Genomic DNA, 24,005 nt, shown 5'->3' with positions numbered 1-24,005 from the left:
CAAGTCATATTTAACAATGGCAACCATTATTATAGTCTCAAAAAAATATACAGGTACACCGAAATAAATATTTAACAAGGATTTTTTTAATTATAAATTAAAAAAATAACTATTTCCCAAAAATAAAATACAACTTATTCCTGGGTACTCTTATGTACTCTGGAGACGATGATAATAATTACTGTTGTTAACTTTTCAATCTGACATATTTGAAGTGGATTATTTTTTGAAAATAGTTATTTTTTTAATTTATAATTAAAAAAATTCTTGTTAAATATGACTTATTCCGATGTACCTATGTATTTTTGGAGACGATAATAATGGTTGCCATTATTAAATATGACTTTTTTTTAATTCATAATTAAAAAAATCTTTGAAGAAGCTATGCTTGCTGTCTATGTATTTTTTATGTACTCCTATATACTATTTGTAGATCTATAAACGGTGTGTTTTCTGGCCATAATTGAACCTACATAAACCGTTGTAACCCACAATGGTTTATGACCAGTTCACCTTCTTTATAAACCGTGGTAACCTACCACGGTTTATGCCTTCCACGCCACCTTCATAAACCGCTGGAACCTCCCACGGTTTACAAGCAACTAAGTTTTCTCATAAACCGTCCCAGCCTGCCACGGTTTATGCACAATTCAGAAACCGTGATGGGTTGCCACGGATTACATAGAATAGGGTTTTTGCACATACACGTAACAACAATCCGTTTTGCACATTTGGGTAAAGGATTCTGTCATTTTATTTAAATAAGTAAATTGCCCTAATAGTTATATATAATTTAATTAAGGGTAATTTACGTATTTAAATAAAATCAAAGAATCGTTTACCCAAATGTGCAAAACAGATAGTTGTTACGTGCTTGTGCAAATTTTGTTATTATGTATACCGTGGGAGCCAACCACGGTTTCTCATTTGTACATAAATCGTGGCTGGCAGGGACGGTTTATGAAAGGAAAAGAATGACTGTAAACCGTAGCCACCAACCACGGATTAGGAAGGGAGAGTTTAAGGCATAAACCGTGGGTGGCTACCACGGTTTATGAGTATTTTGGCAATAAACGTAAAAATTTTAAATTTTTAAAATTAATTTATTCTTAATTTGTGAACAAGTCCAGCAACAAAAAAGTCAATGATCCGGGTGTAGCATTATCCGGTGAATAAAAAATCTGAAAAATATTTTTAGAAAAATTTAAAATTTTAAAAAATTAAATTTTTTTATTTTTTATTTTTTTAATTATAAAATTAAATATTTTTATTTTAATTTGAAAAATAAAATAAAATTCAATAATATCTGGTAAACAATAAATTTGTAACTTCATTTTTTTATATTGAATCTAAAAAAAATTAATTCTAACAGTTAAAAAATAAAAAATAACAATAATATCTAATAAAAAAATTTAAATTTTTAAAATTAATTTATTCTTAATTTGTGAACAAGTCCAACAACAAAAAAAGTCAATAGGCCGGGTATAACATTATCCGGTGAATAAAAAATCAGAAAAATATTTTTAGAAAAATTTAAAATTTTAAAAAATAAAATTTTTTGTTTTTTATTTTTTTAATTATAAAAATAAATATTTTTATTTAAAATAGAAAAATAAAATAAAATTCAATAATATCTAGTAAACAACAAATTTATAAATTTTTTTATATTTAATCTAAAAAAAATTAATTCTAACAGTTAAAAAATAAAAAAATTTCAATAATATCTAATAAACAAAAAATAAAAAAATTTTAAAATTAATTTATTCTTAATTTGTGAACAAGTCCAGCAACAAAAAAAGTCAACAGTCCGGGTGTATTATTATCCGATGAATAAAAAATAAAAAATATTTTTAGAAAAATTAAAAATTTTAAAAGATTAATTTTTATTTTTTTAATTTTTACTTTCTTAAATTATAAAATTTAATTTTTTTATTTAAAGTAGAAAATTAAAATTTAGCAATAGGACAAGAACACTCTCCTCCTCACTTGCCATTATGATGATGATCTCTCTCATGCAGCTTGAACCTCACCCACATATATATAGATGTTTACTCCTCATAAACCGTTGTAGGCTACAAGAGTTTATGTCAATTCCCACTCCTTCATAAACCGTTGCTGGTAGCAAGGTTTTATGAAGATTTACATGCAATCATAAACCGTGGTAGGCTCCCACAGTTTATGCTCATTTTTATCCAACACGTAAACCGTTCCTGCCAGTCACGGTTTATGTACAAATGAGAAACCGTGGTTGACTCCCACGGTTTACATAATAACGAAATTTGCACAAGTACGTAACAACTATCTGTTTTGCATATTTGGATAAAGGATTCATACATTTTATTTAAATACGTAAATTGTCCTTTAATTAATTATATTAATTGTATATTTTTTATTTTCTAGTAATATATATTTGTTTTGTTGTTTTTTTTAAGTTAAAAGTGAAATTCGAATCTAAAATTTCTAGACAAGGAGGAGAGACTATATATTTGTTGCACCAATCATTTCATTAAATTTTATGTTACTAAGGGTCCATTTAATGTAAAAAATAAAATAAAAAATAAGTACAAATATACAAACTTATTATTATTGCACAAAAAATATGCCTCATTGTATCACAAATTGTAACGGCTAAACAACACTTATTAGTTATTATATCATTAAGTAACTAATTATTTATCACTTTATTATCAAGTTGATGGAGGTTTTACAAATCAAAGTTCAAAATGAACAAATAAAATTAAATATACATTGATTTAAGTCACCAAAAAAATATAAATTAATTTGGTAGGTGTTCATACCCTGGCCCAATGATAAGGGCCCAGGTCCTATTAAAAAGCCTAATCCAATAGATTAAGCCTTACTAAACGCCGGCCTTCACATACGAAGTCGGTGTTCATCCCGACCTGCGATGAAGAAGTCGGTTATGAGATTAGCTGGCAGATAAACACTTATTCAAATGAGTAACCGCCCCGAAAATCTCTCTAACCACTTCATAAAGCCATATCTTAACCTCCCTAAGATAATGGGACGGTTATTATCCTAAAGATACGGCACTACTCCAACGGTGGTTATTGGCTCACCACTATAAGTACACTGACACGCCTCAGGTATTCCTAAGTCCAATACTCTATAAGACCTGCTTACACCCTTGCTAACTTAGGCATCGGAGTGTCTTTGCAGGTACCACCCCCCATTCACACGCGAGCACAAGTCGGACGGAGCCTCCCGAGTTGCGAACCTACCTGGAGTCCTCCTCTATTGTACACTTGGGCCGCCGAACGCCATCCCTTAGACTAATCTCCGGTTACCTACCGTAACATTGGCGCCGTTGCCGGGGACCCGCGAGATCATCCCTCGATGGCAGAAAGATCCCATGAAGAAGGCCATGTCGAAACGGATTCTGAGCAAGAGAATCTAGACATGGGCAATGACAATGAAGACACAGCCCAACATCAAGACAATGATCAACACAGAGAGGGTACCTCCGGAGTAAAGAATCCGAAGGTAAATTCCTCAGATGGGCGTGAATCAGAAAAAGGCGGACCAGCTCACGTAGCTGAACTAATGGGATTGGTTCATAGCCGCCTAGAGCAATTGGAACAAGAGCGGGAGAGGCAAAAGGAAACCGAAAGGTACCTTAAAGAAGAGATGGAACGGCGAAAAGAGTTAGAAAGAAAACTCTTGCAGCTAGAATCCTCTCTCAAGAACTCCCGCGATGAAGGAGAAGATCAACTCCCAGGCGGAGAAGATCCTTTCAGCGAGGACATAATGAGGGCAAAAGTTCCAACGAACTTCAAAAGCCCTGATATGGACCTCTATGATGGAACTACGGATCCAAAGCATCATCTTAGCAACTTCAAAAGTCGGATGTATCTAGCTGACGCCTCCGACGCTACGAGATGCAAGGCTTTCCCGACCACTTTATCGAAAGCAGCGATGAAGTGGTTCGATAGCCTTCCCCCAAGATCCATCACTAGTTTTGAAGACATCTCAAGGAAATTCTTGATGAGGTTCTCAATCCAAAAAGATAAGGTAAAACATGCACCGAGCCTCCTGGGAATAAAACAGGAGGTCGGAGAGTCTTTACGAGCCTATATGGAAAGGTTCAACAAGGCATGTTTAGAGATCCAAGACCTGCCCACAGAAGCAGTAATAATGGGGTTAGTCAACGGACTTAGAGAAGGCCCCTTCTCACAGTCCATATCTAAAAGACACCCCGTTTCTCTAAGTGATGTACAAGAAAGGGCCGAGAAGTACATCAACATGGAAGAGAATGCAAAGCTAAGAGACCTGAGTTCACGACCTGGACCCACTTCCTCCTCTAGGGAGAGAGAAAGGGAAGTCAAAAAGAAGGAAGAACTCGGTCTCGAGAGGCCCAGGAAGTATCACTCTTATACTCCTCTAAAGACTTCTATAGTGGACGTATACAGAGAGATTTGCAACACTGAAAGGCTGCCACCCCCAAGACCTATTAAAATAAAAAAGGGGGAAGTCGCAGCGAGTATTGTGAGTACCATAAAATATATGGTCACTCCACCAACGACTGTTACGACCTCAAAAATGTGATAGAAAAGCTGGCTAGAGAAGGCCGGCTTGACAGATATCTCATGGAGAGGTCGGACACCCATGGAAAGAGAAAGCGGGATGATATGGACAGGAGAGATCCGCCACCACAGACCCCAGAGAGACATATCCATATGATCTCGGGAGGATTTGCGGGAGGCGGGATCACCAAATCTTCTCGCAAAAGACATCTCAAAAGAGTCTACCAAGTCGAGGAAGAGACACCCGACTTCCCCACCATCTCATTCACGAAAGAAGATGGGCAAGGGATAATCCCCGGGCATGATGATCCCGTGGTGATAACTATGATCCTAGCCAACGCCCATCTCCACAGAACCCTAGTAGACCAAGGAAGCTCGGCGGACATCCTTTTCAAGCCGGCCTTCGACAAGCTAGGGTTAGATGAAAAAGAGTTGAGAGCTTACCCCGACACCCTATACGGGTTAGGGGATACGCCAATAAAGCCACTGGGATTTTTACCCCTTCACACCACCTTTGGAAAAGGGGAAAAATCAAGGACTCTGAGCATAGACTTTATAGTCATCGAGGAAGGGTCAGCCTATAATGCCTTAATCGGCAGAACTACCCTTAATCGCCTTGGAGCAGTGGTATCAACTCCTCACCTCTGCATGAAATTCCCAACTCCCGGAGGAATAGCAACGGTGAGGGGAGATCAGAAATTGGCAAGGAAGTGCTATAACGAAAGCCTAAACCTGAGAGGAAAAGGCAAAGAAGTCCACACCATAGAGTTGGGTGGAGCAAGAACCAGAGAAGAACTACGGCCCCAACCGGGAGGAAAAACCGAGGAAATACAAGTCGGTGAAGAGGAAGGAAAAAACACTTACATAGGAGCCAACCTAGGGGAAACCCTAAAACAAAGGTTGGGAGAACTCCTAAGAACTAATTCCGACCTCTTCGCATGGAAGGCTTCCGACATGCCCGGGATTGATCCCGAGCTCATGTCCCACAAGCTCTCGGTTTTCCCGGGGTCCCGACCTGTACAGCAAAGAAGACGCAAGCTCGGCCCAGAACGAGCCTCAATAGTAGAAGAACAAGTACAGGCGCTCCTGGAAGCCGGCTTTATTAGGGAGGTCAAATACCCAACATGGCTAGCCAATGTAGTGCTAGTCAAAAAACAAAATGGTAAATGGAGAATGTGCGTCGACTATACCGACCTGAATAAGGCATGTCCTAAGGACCCTTATCCTCTACCGAGTATTGATACCCTGGTGGACTCCAGCTCGGGGTACCAATACCTATCATTCATGGATGCCTACTCGGGATATAACCAAATCCCGATGCATGAACCCGATCAGGAGAAAACATCGTTCATCACACCAAAAGCCAACTATTGCTACGTGGTCATGCCATTCGGACTGAAGAATGCAGGAGCCACGTACCAAAGGCTGATGAACAAAGTGTTTTCCCCCCATTTAGGGAGCTTAATGGAGGTATACGTCGACGACATGTTGGTAAAAACCAAGCAAGAAGTCGACCTCTTAACCGACCTCTCACAAGTCTTCAACACTATAAGGTTGCATGGATGAGACTAAATCCCGCAAATGCGCCTTCGTAGTAGAAGCAGGGAAATTTCTAGGCTTTATGCTAACACAAAGAGGGATTGAGGCCAATCCCGACAAATGCAGAGCCATCCTAGAAATGAAAAGTCCGACTTGTTTGAGAGAGGTTCAACAGCTTAATGGCCGACTTGCAGCCCTCTCCAGATTTTTGGCAGGATCGGCACTAAAATCCCTTCCATTATTCTCCTTATTAAGGAAGGGATGCCAGTTTGAATGGACTCCGGAATGCGAGGAGGCGTTCCAAGAGTTCAAAAAATTCTTAAGCCAACCTCCTATATTAACTCGACCAATACCGGGGAAAGACCTCGTCCTATATCTATCCGTCGCAAACAGGGCTGTCTCATCAGCCCTGATCACAGAAGACGAGGTCGGTCAACACCCGGTCTACTTTACCAGTAAGGTTCTACAAGGCCCTGAGCTAAGGTACCACAAACTAGAGAAGTTTGCTTACTCCTTAGTGATAGCCTCGCGAAGGCTACGACCTTACTTTCAGGCTCATACAGTAAGAGTCCGTACAAACCAACCCATGAAGCAAATCCTCCAAAAGACGGATGTTGCAGGGAGAATGGTTCAATGGGCGATAGAGCTTTCCGAGTTCGATCTGAGATATGAAACTCGGACAGCAATCAAAGCCCAATGCCTCGCCGACTTCATTGCGGAATATGCAGGAGAACAAGAGGAAAAACCGGCTACATGGGAACTCTATGTAGACGGATCCTCCAACAAAACAGGGAGCGGCGCAGGTATAATATTGGTAGTTCTACCTATGCTCATTATATCTGTAACTGTTTTGCTTTTTCTTTAATTTTTGTTGAGCATTCACGATTAGGGTTTTGATTTTGTTTAAGTTTTGTTGATTGGTATTTATGGTTTGATTTAATTGTTCAGAGCAGTGTTTGGATTTCATTTGGTTTAATGTTCTGTTCTGTCATGCAAATGTGCAAAGGGAGATGTTCTGTTTTTGGGTTTTAATGAGGCGTTTGATGTTTTGTTTTATTAGTTCTTCTTTATTATATTGTTGTGTTTAGTCTCCATTTTTTGGATTTTATTTGGTTTGATGTTTGTTTTTATGCAAATGGGGAAAAGGTTTTGAGGATCATACTGTTATAGGAAGTCAAAGTCATACCGACCAATTTAGGTGTTCTGTGTCTAGGGTTTGAGCATTACATGTAATGATCATTCATCATTGAATTTTCTCACAATATTGGTTATGGTTTGTCTTTGTTAGTATTTTTTTTTACAGGATATTAGGATGTTTGAATGTCTGTTTTAGTTGTTTTGACATTGAATTAGCAACAATTTATTTGACTGATTTGACTATATAGATTGATTTTGACTTCTATTATAAAAGTTTTTTTAGTTTTGTTTGTAGATTGTGATGAATACATTAAAACGTGTTTTATGAAATAAAAATATATACAATGCAGTAGAATTAGAAGATAGAACTAGTAGTTACCGTGTTTATAACTTAATTTTCAATTTAGAATTTGTTCATAAGTTAAAAGCAAAAGAAATTCGAAATGATTTTCCTGTATATTTACAAGAGGTTGAATCATATCGATTTTTTTTTTCCGAGATAATATTTATTTATTTAAGGGGAAGGGTTTTCCTTTTACTAGGATTGATTTGCTTTTTACTAGGATCGATTTGCTTTATTAATGAATATTTCAGATACTTAATATTAGAATTTATTTTTACATGAAAAGTAATTATGATGACATATTTTAAGATATATGACTTCTCTCTCGGACATACTATTTAAAGAAGTATGTTGAACAATTTGGGTTGGAAAATTTTGTTTTATGTAATAGTCGTAATTGTTTGTTGGGTGTTTTTTTTGGAAGTCAATCATATGCTGGAGATATTACAAGAAAAATGAAAAATAAAGATGATGCGTGATTTTGTATTGACAGCTATTGAAAACTTTATGAATCTGTTTCCTTAATGTTGGCATCTTGATTTGCTTTTTTTTAGAAGCCGACGTTCCTACCAATTCTTTTTGTGTGGTCAATCTTTATTTTTATTTTATATTTATTTTTATAAGAATACATTGTGGTATTATTCATATGTATTTTATCATATGAAAAAAAAATTAATTTTTTGTATCTATTTTTGTTTGTTTTGAAGAATTCAGTAGATGTTGAAAAAAAAAAACAATTGAAGCTAATATTCTCTCCCGATTAATTTAGACAAATAAAGCTAAAATGACCGTGCTTCATGGAATTTTGACATATAATTGTATTAACAACATGATAACGAATTGACGGATAAAATATGATAGAAAAAAATTCTTGGCATTTGTACGAAACTATTGGAGTCATATATCTGATTTATAAGACTTATTTTTTAATAGGATAATAGTGAAAATGTGACTAATATATTAGATAAGTATTTGCCCAAATTTTGTGTACCGTCCATGAACTTTTATTTAAAAATTGTTTTATTATTCATTTCAAATATTTTTTATTTGGAATTGAAATTTTTTGTGACATTACAATATTAATTATATTGTTTTTACTTATTTTAAATTATTGGTTTTATTTTATACGAGATTGATGAAAGAGACTTACATGTGAAGATTAAAAGATAAGAAGATGCCATTAAAAACATTACTGATAACGACATCTTCTTTGTTTTGTTATCATTTTCACATGAATTTCCGTCGTCAATCTGGCTTAAAATAAAATCAATAAATTAAAATTATTGATAATGGTACAATTAATATTGTGATGTTATAAAAAAATTTCTATTTTCTAAAAAAAATATATCTTGGATGGACATAAATACAGTTTTTAAATAAGGTTTTATATACTTTATTTATGAAATTTGGATAAAGTCTATTCAAATATATTTGTTATATTTTTGTTATTGTGTTATTAAAAATAATAGAATAATTATTAGGATTTAGGAAAGATATGGTAAATTTAGTAGAAAAATAGTACTTATTAGTTTATGCATGTGACGCCAACAGTTCTGTGCAAATGCCAAAAATTCCATAACATTTGGTTATCATATTTTACACGTGGATCGCTATTCATGTTGTCGTCACGATTATATTTTAAGATTCTATTGAGTATCATTAGTTTTATTTGTCTAAATTAATTTTTTTTTGGTGACTAAATAGAAAAGAAAGAAAGAAAAAAAGAGACAAAAAAAAGATTGAAGTTTTTTCATATGAAAAATAGTTATAAAAGATTGAAGTTTTTTCATTGATATATTTTTAATCATATGAATAATGGCTAGATTTAATTCATGCGTTGTTAGGAATTGGAAAAGTATCATTTTACACGAAAAACTCATTTTTGGTTTATGAAAAACACTATGCACTGTTATTTCAAATAGTATAGTTGAAATTCAATTTTTCTTATATTTGAAAGAAAAAAAAGGCTGCGTTTGGTGAAAATTCAACGATGAAACAAGACACAAACGAGGATGTATAGTCGTTAATATAAGTTGAGATATGAGTGAGCGATTGAAGAGGGATGATGATATATCAAGTAACACTTAAGTTGCTAGCTAGAAATAATGCAATGCAATAATGCTGTTACACACACACACATATATATATATAAGATTGGATTTATTTATTAATTAGTGGTAAAGTTGGAGCATATACATAAAGTCAGCTTATTTGATTTAATTAACTGTTTTGAGCATAATTCTCTGGACCAAATTGCAGCTTATTTTTCTTGGTATCAAAAATGAACTTAAAGTCAGCTTGTTGGTAGGCACCGAAGAAATTCACTTGCTGGTCTGGGACAATGTTAAAACAGAACCATTTTGTGTCCTGTTTTAGTTTCTGTTCAAAAATATTTTGAGGAGGTAAATCGAGATGAGCACCTCCTTTGAAGTAGTAATTGACACTTGTATGTTGACAGTAAATCCTTGTGGCTACTTCATCCTATTATGACAAATTTTGTCTTTAAAGGTTACAACATCCTTTTCAAAGTCCCCAGTTGCGGTAATTAGAATGCTATCTAATTTACTCACAAGTTTTTCATGGGCACCGTTCAGTATAAATGAATCAGTGGAGCCAGAGTCAACAACTAACTGCTGATCTCCAAGCTTTCTCCGATCAATCCGAAGCCTCTTGCCGTTTACTCCAAGGTCTTCCAGCTGTAGAACAAAGTGATTTTTAGTTGCCCTTGTCATAAGAAGATCCACCGTCTGAAACCTTGTTAACGGCTTCACTTCTGAGCCAAACCTCAGGTAGGTTGATGGAGGGTTTTTCACATAGCGCGGAACCATGCAGAATGAAATTTTTTTTGCTTTATATTGGCTTAGAAAAGAGCGGGGACCAGGGCTCATGCCAAAAGTCCCTGCTATCTGATAAGCATCACCAGCATTACCATCATCGTCATAGTTTTTATAACCGCACCCGAAGACAATCCCTTTCACCGCCTCCGTATCACTTGGTGACGAAGTAGAGAGGAATCTGAAGGTCTCACTGGAAAGCACGCCTGTGCTGTTAATGGATCCAGTTTTGTACTTCATTGTGTATATGCAGTGGCCTTTTTCGTCGGAGCGACTGTGTTTGCAGAGGGGTGACTTGAAGGCTGAGGTTGGTAGGTTCTTGACTTGCTATCCGGAAACGGTTCTTCTTTCTGAGGATAGTACCTATGGTTTTCATCTTGAATCTTGCATTTCTCACACTGAATCCATATTAAGTTGGATCCAGTGTCCAATACTAACAGATAAGATTTGTAAGCGACATCACCCTCGATGTCGATGGTACCAATACCAATCTTTACTACCACGTCTTATTTATATGGGGAAACCAAGGGATTTACAAGGATAGAATGATAAAATGGGGGTTTTGGGGAATGGGGTGGGATGAGCTCGAGGGACAAGCCATCATTTAGTGACGGTGGTGGTGGAGGAAGGGGTGATGACATTGATGATAAAACCATGAGGATGAGGAAGAGGAAGAAAGCTAAAATTATCATTTTCATTAACAGTGGCGATGCCATATATAAATTAGGTATTGTTCTGCACGTATATAATAACCACACTACACACATATATATAGGCAAGCAACATCATGGTATCATATCAATTACAACTTTACAAGTGCTTTAATTAATGGTAAGGACTAGGACACAAATTCAGAAACTGGTGTGACATTTATGATTTAACAATTCTTTAGCTAATTATAGAAAAAATGTGGTAACCAGCTAATTTGGTAGCTGAAGTCATCTAATATGTTCATGGATTATTTTTAGAGTTATGTTAGATGGCCAATAGATGTTAACTCTGAAAATAATCCATGAACATATTAGATGACTTCAGCTACCAAATTAGCTGGTTACCACATTTTTTCTATAATTAGCTAAAGAATTGTTAAATCATAAATGTCACACCAGTTTCTGAATTTGTGTCCTAGTCCTTACCATTAATTAAAGCACTTGTAAAGTTGTAATTGATATGATACCATGATGTTGCTTGCCTATATATATGTGTGTAGTGTGGTTATTATATACGTGCAGAACAATACATAATTTATATATGGCATCGCCACTGTTAAAGAAAATGATGATTTTAGCTTTCTTCCTCTTCCTCATCCTCATGGTTTTATCATCAATGTCATCACCCCTTCTTCCACCACTACCGTCACTAAGTGGTGACTTGTCCCTCGAGCTCATTCCACCCCATTCGCCAAAATCTCTATTTTATCATTATAACCTTGTAAATCCCTTAGTTTCCCCATATAAACAAGATGTGGTAGTAAAGATTGGTATTGGTACCATCGACATCGAGGGTGATGTCGCTTACAAATCTTATCCGTTAGCATTGGACACTGGATCCGACTTAATATGGATTCAGTGTGAGGAATGCAAGATTCAAGATGAAAACCATAGGTGCTATCCTCAGAAAGAACAACCGTTTACGGATAGCAAGTCAAGAACCTACCAACCTCTGCCTTCAAGTCACCTCCTTTGCAAATACAGTCGCTCCAACGAAAAAGGCCACTGCATATACACGGTGAAGTACAAAACTAGATCCATCAACAGCACAGGCGTGCTTTCCAGTGAGACCTTCAGATTCCTCTCTACTTCGAAGTGGTACGGAGGCGGTGAAAGGGATTGTCTTCGGATGCGGTTATAAGAACTATGATGATGATGGTAATGCTGGTGATGCTTATCAGATAGCAGGTACTTTTGGCATGAGCCCTGGTCCCCGCTCTTTTCTAAGCCAATATAAAGCAAAGAAATTTTCATTCTGCATGGTTCCGCGATATATGAAAAACCCTCCATCAACCTACCTGAGGTTTGGCTCAGAAGTGAAGCCGTTAACAAGGTTCCAGACGGTGGATCTTCTTATGACAAGGGCAACTAAAAATCACTTTGTTCTGCAGCTGGAAGACCTTGGAGTAAACGGCAAGAGGCTTCGGATTGATCGGAGGAAGCTTAGAGATCAGCAGTTAGTTGTTGACTTTGGCTCCACTGATTCATTTATGCTGAATGGTGCCCATGAAAAACTTGTGAATAAATTAGATAGCATTCTAATTACCCGCAACTGGGGACTTTGAAAAGGATGTTGTAACCTTTAAAGACAAAATTTGTTATAAGAGGATGAGGAAGCCACAAGGATTTACTGCCAACATACCAAGTGTCAATTACTACTTCAAAGGAGGTGCTCATCTCGATTTACCTCCTCAAAGTGTTTTTGAACAGAAACTAAAACGGGACACAGAATGGTTCTGTTTCAACATTGTCCCAGACCAGCAAGTGAATTTCTTGGGTGCCTACCAACAAGTTGACTTTAAGTTCATTTTTTATACCAAAAAAAATAAGCTGCAGTTTGGTGTAGAGAATTGTGCTCAAAACAGTTAATTAAATCAAATAAGCTAACTTTATGTATATACTCCAGCTTTACCACTAATTAATAAATAAATCCAATCTTATATATATATATGTATGTGTGACAGCATTATTTTTAGTTAGCAACTTAAGTGTTACTTGATATATCATCATCCCTCTTCAATCGCTCACTCATGTCTCAACTTATATTAACGACTATACATCCTCCGTTTGTGTCTTGTTTCATCGTTGAATTTTCACTAGACGCAGCCTTTTTTTTCTTTCAAATATAAGAAAAATTGAATTTCAACTATGCTATTTGAAATAACAGTGTATAGTGTTTTTCATAAACCAAAAATTGGTTCTTCGTGTAAAATGATACTTTTCCAATTCCTAGCAACGCATGAATTAAATCTAGCCATTATTCATTAAACAAGCATATGTATTTAGTGTAGTGTTATTTCTACATTTAAAGAATAGAACAAAAACCACCTTAAAATTATTTTTTTTATTATTTGAAGAACATACAGAAGAAGTTTTACATTTATCACTGCTCCAATGTTGGATGAACTAATAATGCACTTGCTCTACATCGAACTCTATTAATTTCCAATAGATAACAGAGTCTCAAAGTAGTGATGAACAGATCTAGGCACTCTATCTAATTTACAAAGAACCTTCAAACCATAATTTTTTAGGCTATAAGACATTATTTTACCATCTTGGAACAACACAAGCATGGAATCCTCCTCCTCTTCTTCTTGGCGAAGAACAAAATTTAACACATAAAATGGATTATTTGAAAGATTCCAGCACAAGGCCGATTCCCCATCATGCATGCGATTAAGATTGACACGGTATCTGGCAACCCATGAAGAGTAATCTTCCTCTAATTCCCAAATATCAAACTCCAAACTATCAGATAGAATCAAGTGCAGCCTCCCTTTACATTCTCCTAAATACTTAACACCCAAGAGCTCTGAAATTTGAGTCAACACATGCAGGGACTGCAGGCAATTTATCAAAGCAAAGCCGATTGACATCGAAATAAACGGAATTGTCATCATCTAAACGTAACCAATGAACAGCACCATTGCAATAAACTCCCTCTGGGACACGTAAATCATTAGGAAGATTGCAAACAACACTACTCCAACAAGACGTCTCTGAGGAATACAAACGAATCCCAATTCGGGGTTTGAGTTGATTGAGACGACTATAATAATGTCCAAACGGAGCTTCCATTTCACCAAATAAAATAACTTTGTAAGAAAGAGGTTGTTTTAGAGGTTTAAAAACAAGATAAGCCTTCAAGTCTAAAGGGTCAAATATGTAGAAATCATCATCATATGAGGAATCTACATCGCCAACGGGGTAATCTAGATAAACGCAGTGGTCATTGCTGATGGCTGGGTTGTATATGCGAAAGTGGGATCCTACTCGTAAGTCTAAAGTTGTTGAATCCGGTTGGGGTGTGGGTGTAAGTAACAGACCATTACAAGAGTGTATAATAGTAGAAGATATGAGTTTGCGTCGATCAAGATCAAAGTGGAAGAAGATTTTGTTGGCGTTGTTATTATTGGTGTGGAAGGGAACAATAGAAGCTCTTTTGGCCTTCGTGTCTCCGAAATTCTGAGAGCAGTGGGTGGAGGTTTGTTATTGTACTTGGAATATAAACTACAAGTGTGTGAATAACGGAATTTGGGGTTGGAGATGATTGACAACCATTTCTTGCACAAGCATTTGCATTGAATCGCTTGTTTCACTGGCAATCGGAGAAGGATCTCCGTTAAGAGATCCATGTCTCGTATCACAGTGTCCCATGGACTCTCCATTGTTACCAAACCAAGAGAAGTTGCGTGGTGTTGTAGGCTACGGTTTCTCTGCTTCATATCTTATGACTTATATAGAGCTTGTTTGGGTAAGCTTTTAAGAAAGGGTAACGCTAGGGAGACAATGAAATATGTTTACAATGGCTACAATGGATCGTTTAGAAAGCCCAATTTAGTTTAATAGAGTAAATTAACCCATTAATAACCCTAATCTATTATAGCTATTTAGTTAACCATACCACAAAATTTTAAGTAATTACGTTTTTCCCCAAAATCCTAATACAGTAGGTTGAGGCTGTTTCACTCCCTATCCAAAACCCTTGCAATTGTTGCAGAACCTTGACCAGGAAGACCCGTCAGTGCCGCAAACGTCAACCACGGAAGGCGAACAGGGAACGGAAGCGCACCCACCGTGGCCGTCAAGAACACCCCGCCGTGACCGCCGCCGAGGCCGTCCATGCTCCGCCTCCGATCAGAACCAAAGGGAGAGTGGCTGCTGAACATCCCGCCGTCACCGACCCAGAGTCCGTCCGCCTCCGCCTCCGATCAGAGCTGAAGGCAGAGGAGCGCTCACCCCCGAAACGAGCATTCGAACAGTTCTACTCGCGTGGGCAATGCCATCGCCGAGCAGCTGAACATCCGATTCGAGAAAATCAGCCGCGTGCTCGTCACAGGGCAAACATCTAACATCATCAGCGGAAGATCATAACAATCTAAGGTAAGTATGTGGCGTTATTCATTTTTTGAAAGGTTATCACTGTTGCGTGTTGTATTATAGATAGATTTTGTTGATGATATAAGTGATTAACCATGGTGAGAAAGCTTTGGGTGCGATGGTAGCATTCCGGAGATTGTGGAGTAGGTAGTTCATTTATGTTGTTGCAATTCATGATGATTTAACTTTAGCGCGGGAAAAGGACGAAAAAGTTTGTTGGTTTTGATTTCATCTCAGTTTAAATTAATTTTTTTCTTTTTTTTACTGTATCTGTGTGGACCATGTGCATCTAATTTGACGTTAACTTGCTTGACCATTGTTGAATCTTCGTTGATATTATCATTTTTTTTGGTGGTTGTTTAGCAATTGATTAAGTTAGCGCGAATTTAATTGTGTGAATTTAATAAGGCTTGCTAATTGTTGTGCTTTTAATTGTATGAGTTGATCTGTGAGTCCGCTTAAATTCAAGCTGAATGCAGCATTTGTATGAGTCGGTCTGTGTTTAATGTGCGCACTGGAGGGGTTTGTGAATTGTTTCTACTTATTTTTGTAGGGAATATGGTTTTAGTCGTTGAATTATGTAATTGTTAATTTGTTATGTTATGTTTTTTTTTTCCTTGTTATAAAGTGAAAATAACCTTGCATTGCATTGCAGAGGACCAATTGCATGATCAGGTGTTAGCATACTCACAGCACCTAGCACAAGGACGTTGACGCGACGGGCTGAAGGATTACCACCTATGGAAAAGGTCAAGGGCAGAAAAAATTAGCATACTCATACTAGACTAAAACTTTTGATATGTTTGTTTTGCTTATACACTGGTTCTAGTCTTGGGAATTTATTTATGTGAAACTATGAGGACTTAACTATGGACCCTCTTTTATCTTTTGTAATTTTGTGAATATGTTGGTCTTCATTTACTCAGGCATGACAGTCTAAAAAATTCATGAAAGTGAACATCCATTTTCTTTGTGAAAGGAACCATCCATATTCTAGCTAAACGAACATCTGTCTACCTTGTCTTTATTCATGGATTTATCTTTAGTTTTCCAAAATGGAACGACTTGAAATTGTTAAGCATTGAGTTCTTGAAATTTGAACTTGAGTTGAGTTTTCATGAAGCATTCTGAACAGATGTTACAGCGAAAATGAACATCAATTTTTTCTGTGAAAGTAACCATCTAGAATCTTACTATAACGAACATCCAGTCTTTATCCAGAGATTTATGTTTACTTTTCCAAAGTCAAATGACTTGAATTTGTTAAGAATTGAGTTCTTGAATTTCGACATTGAGCCAAGATTTCATGAAGCGTCCTGAATAGACGCTATAGTGACCACAGTCTGAACATCCAGTTATATGTAAATATGAACATCCAACATTTGTGAGTAGCGATAATCGTGTAATCAATAAGTGAGATCATATAATCAGAATGAACATCCATCTTGTCTAATAAATTAACCATCCAGATGGATACAATAATGGTGAACATCATTAATATTTAGAGACGAACATCCAAATTTTTTTAAAAATAAACCCATTCTTTCCAGACCAGATAACTGTTTTCGTTTATAGTATCTAATACATGAATTATGTACTGAAAGTCATGTCCAATAGAAACTAACTATTGTCTAATGAGCTTAACAAAGACATGAACCCATCAAATTAGTGGGGCTCATTGCGGCGAACATGAGCACCGACCTCTAGAGTCCAAACCTCGTAACTAAGATCCGTCTCTTCACTTCCAACCTCAATAACATCCGATAGTTGCATGGCCTACAATTCCAAAAAAATAAAAAAATAAGATAAATCCTTAGTATATATCATTTGCTTGAAACCTCACTAACTAACACAAATAATGTAACTATAAAAAAGAAATCAAGTCAATCATTCTACTAAGTACATAGACAAAAAAAAAACCTCACTAACCAGCACAAACAATGTCACTATACATCACATACATGAACATGCAGTAGATACAACTACCAAGCACATAGTCCAGACATCGGTTTCAGAGCCAATGGTGACTAGAGTTGTTTTTTTTATTCATTTAGTGTTTATCATGTGTGATCATATGTATATTCCAAACTGAACATACAGGAAGCATATTAAGTCGCCCATCCGTTGATAACTAACTCTTGGCTATTTAATTTTTATTATCAAATTAAATCTTAATGATGATAATAACATTCACTGTTTTTCATATTCACAATCTCATGCTTATACATGCAATTTACATTAAGCATATAAATTCATATAACCAATAAAAGTTAGTCCAAAAAGACTAGTTCATGAATGTTTATGATGCATTTGGATAAGCATTAAACATAAAAATAAATATGCCACTTGGAAGATGGAACACGGCACAGCGGTTCAACCAAATTGGACTCCATTAAAGAACTTCTGTGGAGTGATAATATGAAGACAAACTTAATATGTAAAATGTTGAGGAAAACAGGTTGAAAATATGTAATATGCTCAAAAGAAAGTGAGATTTTTCACAATTAAGGAGCCTAAGTAACTAATAAAGGAATAAATGCAATTAACGCGCAAACAACTTAGACTAAAGCAATTTAGAGTGAATTGAGGCTGAAAAACTTAGTTATTGCAATTGTGTATTGAATTTGCAAGGGTTAATCAAAATTAGCACAAAGAAAATAATCAAGGCAATAATAAAGAAGCCACTTATTCATGTCAAAGAGTATAAAATAATCACATAAATACGGCCCTTTGTTCAAGAAGCAATAATTTTGATAAAAACCAATTTTAATTGCTCAAAAACTTCAAAGAACGAGTGATGACGCATGTGATCATTTATGTTCAAAACCAACATGAATAAACCATTTCATTCAAATCATTCAATAAAACATGGTATGCACTTCTTAAAAATATACCAAACAATTGATAACATCTGAATTTTTAACCAAATTGGTATTTTGATAAAAAAGCACAAACAAGTGCATAACAAAATTCAAGCTCAAACATCATTAGAAATCACATAAAACTGCACAATTATAAATTATAATACCTCATGAGAATAGAATTTAAGTCAAATGCTGGCCATACATAAGAATTAAACATACAGATTTCATTTAGGCATTTCATCGAACATATGGTGTGCATCATATGTAAACAGAGCATTCAATTCAATGGAAGCAGAAATCAACCCATAAAATTCAGCCAACAAACACGTTCAATCTAGCAACAGATATTAACTAGTCCAAAGCCTAATCTATATACAGAAACCAAAATTAAAAGCAATGAAATAAATAAAATAGAAAGAACCCGGTACAAGAAAAGGGATGGAACCTGCGTTGATGAAAGAGAGAAAGAAGAACGGGGGCAGTGATGGTGTCGCAGCGGCACAGAACTTAGCCGCTGCTAGGTTGCACCTGGATGTTGCTCGCCGGAGCTGGCAGGCGCGAACGGTGGCGTGGGGGCAGCAAACACGGCAGGGAGAAATGGGGAAAGAGGAAAGAAAGAGAAGAGAGAAAGGGTGGGTGACGGTGGTTGATTGGCTGGGAGGTGATGCTTAGAGTGATCTGGGATAAGAAAACGAAGAAGAGACATAAGGGTTGGTTAGAGAAGAAGTGATGGAGAGAAAGGAGGTAATGGCGGATTCAGAGAGGGGTTTGTTGTTTTGATTCTATAATGAGGGTAATCCTAATTTAATTCAAATTTCAAATTAGAAAGAATTTAAAATTAAATAACTACCTATAATTTAATTTTAATTACAATTAAACCCTATTGTACGCATTGTACAATAAGTCTATTGTCTCCTCATACTTTTCCTTTAAGAAAAGATCTTTTTTTGAGTTATTTTTTTTTAAAAGATCTTATGAAAAAGTAAAAGTAATTTTATGTTTGGATATCTCATACAAAAATATCTTTTTATCTATCAATTATATTTGGGTATAATAATATAAAAGTACTTTTTTGTTTATTTATTACATGAAAAACATCTTTTTTTTAAGGAAAAAATATCTTTTAAAAAAAGATGTAAATTACAGCTCCTCAAAAAAGATCTTTTTTTTATTTTTCTAGTACTTTTACTTTTACTACTAGAAATTTGCCAAATACGCTAAAAAATAAAAAAAGATCTTTTTTCAATGAAAAAAAGATCTTTTTTTTAACAAAATAATGGCGCCCAAACAAGCACATAAATCAGTCAAATAAATTATAGTTAATTCAATGTCTAAACAATTAGATTAGAATTTCAAACATCCAAGTGAGTGTAAAAAAATACACACTCAAATGCATGTTGCAGCAGTCATCCGGACTTATCGTCAAAACTAGCAAGAGTTTCCACATGCAACGCAGCAGCATCAGCCAGCCGAATTTTCTCAACAATGTGATGCTCAAGCACAGCAGCAGTCAGATCCTGGAATGTCCACTACACGAGTATTTCAAATCGCCCGAAGCAATTCAGGTACTTGCTATGCATGGTGTTCTTTCTTACTATTTTTCATTTTCGTGCACATGTCACACCCTACTTCCTATTGATGATGCTGATATGCAAACTTGAGTTGTCTTTTTATTCTTACCATCTCACTCTTTTGACATGGCAGTCTTTTTTTTAGTGACCGTGACAAACTTTGCCAACTTTTGGAGCAGCATCTGAACTTAATGCAGATGCTACAGGTAACAAGATTTAGTACTTTATTGGGTATTACCATATTAGTGCTATAACATTCTTAAACCTTAAGTATGTGTTTGCAAGTTGCGTTTATTTAAAGGTTTGGGGAGCGGGGGTTGAGTTGCACATGGCTTGTAATGATGGGGCAGAATGCAATTAAACCAAAATTATTTATCAGCATTCCAATTGGTTTCTTTCCTTCTGCAAGAAAGACTGGCCCAGCAGTAGCATCATGATGGCAAAGTAGAACTAAAGAAGCATGATTTCTTGCACTATTCTTTGTAAATGTTTTTCATTGTTGATTACTAATGAGCTTGTGCTGATGTTTGTGCCTCGGCAATTGAATGTGCTTTTAATTTCTGAGTCAATTCCTCAATGGTGCTTATGTTGATTTCTGGCGCAATCATGGTGCTGTTGTACTTCTATGGTACAGTAGCATTATTAGTTCTTGATAACATTGTGTTACAATGTGTATAGTTATTTGCTTCTCCTTTTATTAAATTATATTCTGAGTCAAGTGCTAATTTTAGTTAGATTGGCCATTGTTAATTGAGCTACAAGTTTTCTATGCTAATCTTCATTAGTATATTATTTTTGAAGATCATTAATATATTAACTCATTATTTTTATGGTGGATTTTTTTTTACTTTAAAAATTTAGTGGCTTAAATATATTGAAGATTTGGAAAGCTAATCATTCCATGGAGTGTTTAGCTCAAGTGGTGTGTAATTAATGTGATTTATTGTTAATTCCTAATTATATATTTCACTCAATCTCTTCAAATATCCTTCGGAGGAATAATATAATGCACAAAGAATAATCACATAAGTCAACATGATTTGATAGCAACTTATATCATCCTTATTCCTTCTTTTCCCTTTTGGATTTGACTGATATAATTATCTGGTTAATGACAACAATTTGCTAAATTCTTGCAATTTTTGTTATGATATAAATTGAGTGAAATAAATGCTTCCTATTGCTATGATATTGTTTTTTTCAGTTATTTTTGTTTCTTGTTTCGTTTAGTATCTACCTCTTCCTCTTAGTTCTTGCATTCATAAAAAAATTATATCTGTATCTTTTCGTTCTACTCTTTCCAAAGTTACTCCATGTAATTTTCTTTTCTTCTGAACAGATTACCTTGTAGATGAGGGTACAGAATGCAATGCTACATCTGATTTACTATTGGAATGTTATCGTGAGCTTAGCATAGTTGATCTTTTTGTTCTTTCTCTGATGGTACTGATAGAACTCCTACAGATATTACAGGTGTGACTTTTAGATGTCCCCATCTCTTCTCTCTATACTAGTTTTTATGTTGTAACTATTTTGTCAGAAACTTGGAGTTATTTCTGTTTAAAATGTGAGCATGTTATGTATACAACTGTTACTGACCAAGAAATTGCCTTAAGAACTTTAATTATTTTCAAGCTTTTACATTGGTTATTGCGTGTTGAACTGTTGATTGGGGATTGCATCTTGAGCATAAATGCAGCTTTAGCTTAGTGGGGTCTCTGAGTTTCTTGCTAGGAATATGTACTAAGTACTATGCTCAATTTGTGGGAAGGTATTGAATTGTTTGAGTGAGTTTTTGTTTTATTACTTGCCTTTATGTGTAATTTTCTTTGCCTTGTCTGAGATTATCAAAGGATAAGAATAGGTTGTGGACAATGTTTCCTGCAGTTATTGCTGGATATTGAATATTACCTTCCATTATGCTTCTGGAATTATATGTATCATTTACAACCTTTTGAATTTTGATATTCAAATGGATGAGGCCAAACTTTGATGTTTATTACAATGCTGATGCAATATATATCAAAATTAGAATGTTGTCTTATATGTGGTGCTTCTCTTTGTATAACATTTGTTTTATTCTTTGATTATTTTTTATGACATTGTGTTTTACCCTCTTAACTATGATACTTTGATAAAACATTGTTGCGTCATTGTTTTGTCTGATGGAGTAGTAGTGCCTTGTGTATTGTTAGTTATTAGTCAGTATTCTTGATGGATTTTGTTTGCAATTTTATAGGAAGCAAAGGAGCAGCACCGAAATACAAAACTAATGAATGCTCTTTTACGATTACAAAGAGAAATCAGGAATTGTCAGCTTCCTTTCTATTGGCATCTGTTGTAGGGTCATGCTATCTTTAAGTTGATCAAATTCTTCTGGTTGCAGCCCCAAGCTAGCTGCTTGTGCGGCAGACTTATCATCTCCATATCCTGATTATGCTATTGGTTATGGAGATGTCTGTCACGAGCGTCCAAGCTAGTTCAGTGTTGACTCTTGGTCCAAAGGAAACATGTAGTTTGCTCTATCTTTTGGTATGTTCATTCCATTCAAAGTGTTTCTTTTCTTTACATCTTCCGTGTAACACTTCTCACTTCAGTGCTCATAAATATTTTATTTTGTTTTATTGTTTTTTTTTTTAATTAATAACAAAGGAAAGAGTTTAATTAAGGTATTGAGAGAACTATATAAAGGAGTGGAGGAAAATATTTCCTCCCAGAACTAAAGAAATACAAAAAATACAAGCTTGAATGAACTGCTGCTTTCCAACCGGCTCATCATGTCTGAGAGGGAACTTCAGTGCTCATGGTTAATTATTTGAACTGCAAACAATAACATCATTGAACGTAAAATTTATTTATCTCTTCTTATATGTTTCCTATTGCAAGAATGATTTATTCCCTGAGGAGAATATGTGGCTTTGGACTAGTGGAATGCTTTTGTTGAGTGCACGAAGAATGTTGTCTGTTGGAACCCTATTTGGCCCCAGAGGGAGAGCCATGTCAACTGGTACCTGGAACCTGCACACCTTGAGAAGCTGGTTTGCCAATTTGAGAAGCAAACATTTTTTATTTAACTAATTGTTCTTACTAGTTATTTGCTGTCATGTTTAATCCACAAACAAGCAACTTCGCTTATTGCGAACAATAAGATTTAAATATTTAAATTTTTTCTTAACATACATATCTGTTTCGTGGATGCACTCTAAAACTGAAAGATAACCTAAGATGAGATATCTATCATATCATATAAAAATCTTCTACAACTATTTGTTTCCCAAAAATGATAAAAAAATTATACTTTATCTTCTAAAATAATATTTTAAATTTAGAGAATCTAAATTTCATCCAAAACAAAATACAAAAAACAAAAAGAGAAAGAAAATATATAAAAATTGAACTGGAAAATGGAGGTTTAGGATGCCGTTGGGCCCCAATGGTTCAATCCCATCAAAGCCCAATTTCACCCTTGGAGAGAATTTTCGTCAAGAAAAAAGGGGGATATTTCAGGTATTTTAGTATACAATGTCCCAAAAAAAAAAAAAAAGATATTACTGTATAGGCTATACTCTTTATACTCTATAGTGTATAGTTGCTCACGGACACTGACATAGACACGAAACACGACACGATATGGGACACGCCAACACAAGCATTTTAAAATCTTACAAGATACGTGGACACGTATACATATAAAATATAAAGTATTTTTTAGATAAATCGTAATGATATTTTAATATTTTAATTAATATTAAATTATAAATTAATATTTTTTATTATTTTTAATGTCTTATTTTAATTATATCAAGTATTTAAAATATTTTTTTGTTTTAATATATCTTAAGAATAAGATCGGACACGCTGACACGTGATGGTATTTAGGTTTGTCCAAGTGTGTCCGGAGAAGAATTTTTATTTTTTTATTAAGACACGTTTTGGACACAACAGACACGCGTGTCGGATGAGTATCAGTGAGTGTCGTGTCCGAAATGTGTCCGATAGGCAGACACGACAACTCAGCAAAGTCTCCGTGATTCATAAAAAAATACTTATTGTATTCTAGTTTTTTAAAAAAATAAAAAA

At 35.3% G+C, this 24,005-nt stretch overlaps 2 protein-coding genes across 2 annotated transcripts; one reads left to right on the top strand and one right to left on the bottom strand.

Moving 5' to 3' along the window:
• Positions 1-10,034: 10,034 nt before the first annotated feature.
• Positions 10,035-10,637, bottom strand: LOC130963628 (aspartic proteinase nepenthesin-1-like). The gene has a single exon (XM_057889732.1). It carries the CDS (start codon positions 10,635-10,637, stop codon positions 10,035-10,037), a length of 603 nt encoding a protein of 200 aa, XP_057745715.1.
• A 7-nt stretch (positions 10,638-10,644) lies between these two features.
• On the top strand, positions 10,645-12,672 carry LOC130963627 (aspartic proteinase nepenthesin-1-like). Its single transcript, XM_057889731.1, has 3 exons — positions 10,645-10,846; positions 11,842-12,130; positions 12,204-12,672. Exons 1-3 carry the CDS (start codon positions 10,645-10,647, stop codon positions 12,670-12,672), a joined length of 960 nt encoding a protein of 319 aa, XP_057745714.1.
• Positions 12,673-24,005: the final 11,333 nt, after the last annotated feature.

The sequence above is a fragment of the Arachis stenosperma genome, chromosome 2 (genome assembly GCF_014773155.1).
Source record: "Arachis stenosperma cultivar V10309 chromosome 2, arast.V10309.gnm1.PFL2, whole genome shotgun sequence".
Taxonomy (NCBI): domain Eukaryota; kingdom Viridiplantae; phylum Streptophyta; class Magnoliopsida; order Fabales; family Fabaceae; genus Arachis; species Arachis stenosperma.
This window is presented reverse-complemented; position numbering and strand designations above follow the sequence as displayed.

Coding starts and splice junctions, on each gene's coding strand:
- LOC130963628 (XM_057889732.1), bottom strand. CDS start 10,637: ATGAAGTACAAAACTGGATCCATTAACAGCACAGGCGTGCTTTCCAGT.
- LOC130963627 (XM_057889731.1), top strand. CDS start 10,645: ATGCAGTGGCCTTTTTCGTCGGAGCGACTGTGTTTGCAGAGGGGTGAC. Junction 10,847..11,841: donor AATACTAACAGATAAGATTT/GTAAGCGACATC, acceptor TAAATCCCTTAG/TTTCCCCATATAAACAAGAT. Junction 12,131..12,203: donor CACTGCATATACACGGTGAA/GTACAAAACTAG, acceptor TCTACTTCGAAG/TGGTACGGAGGCGGTGAAAG.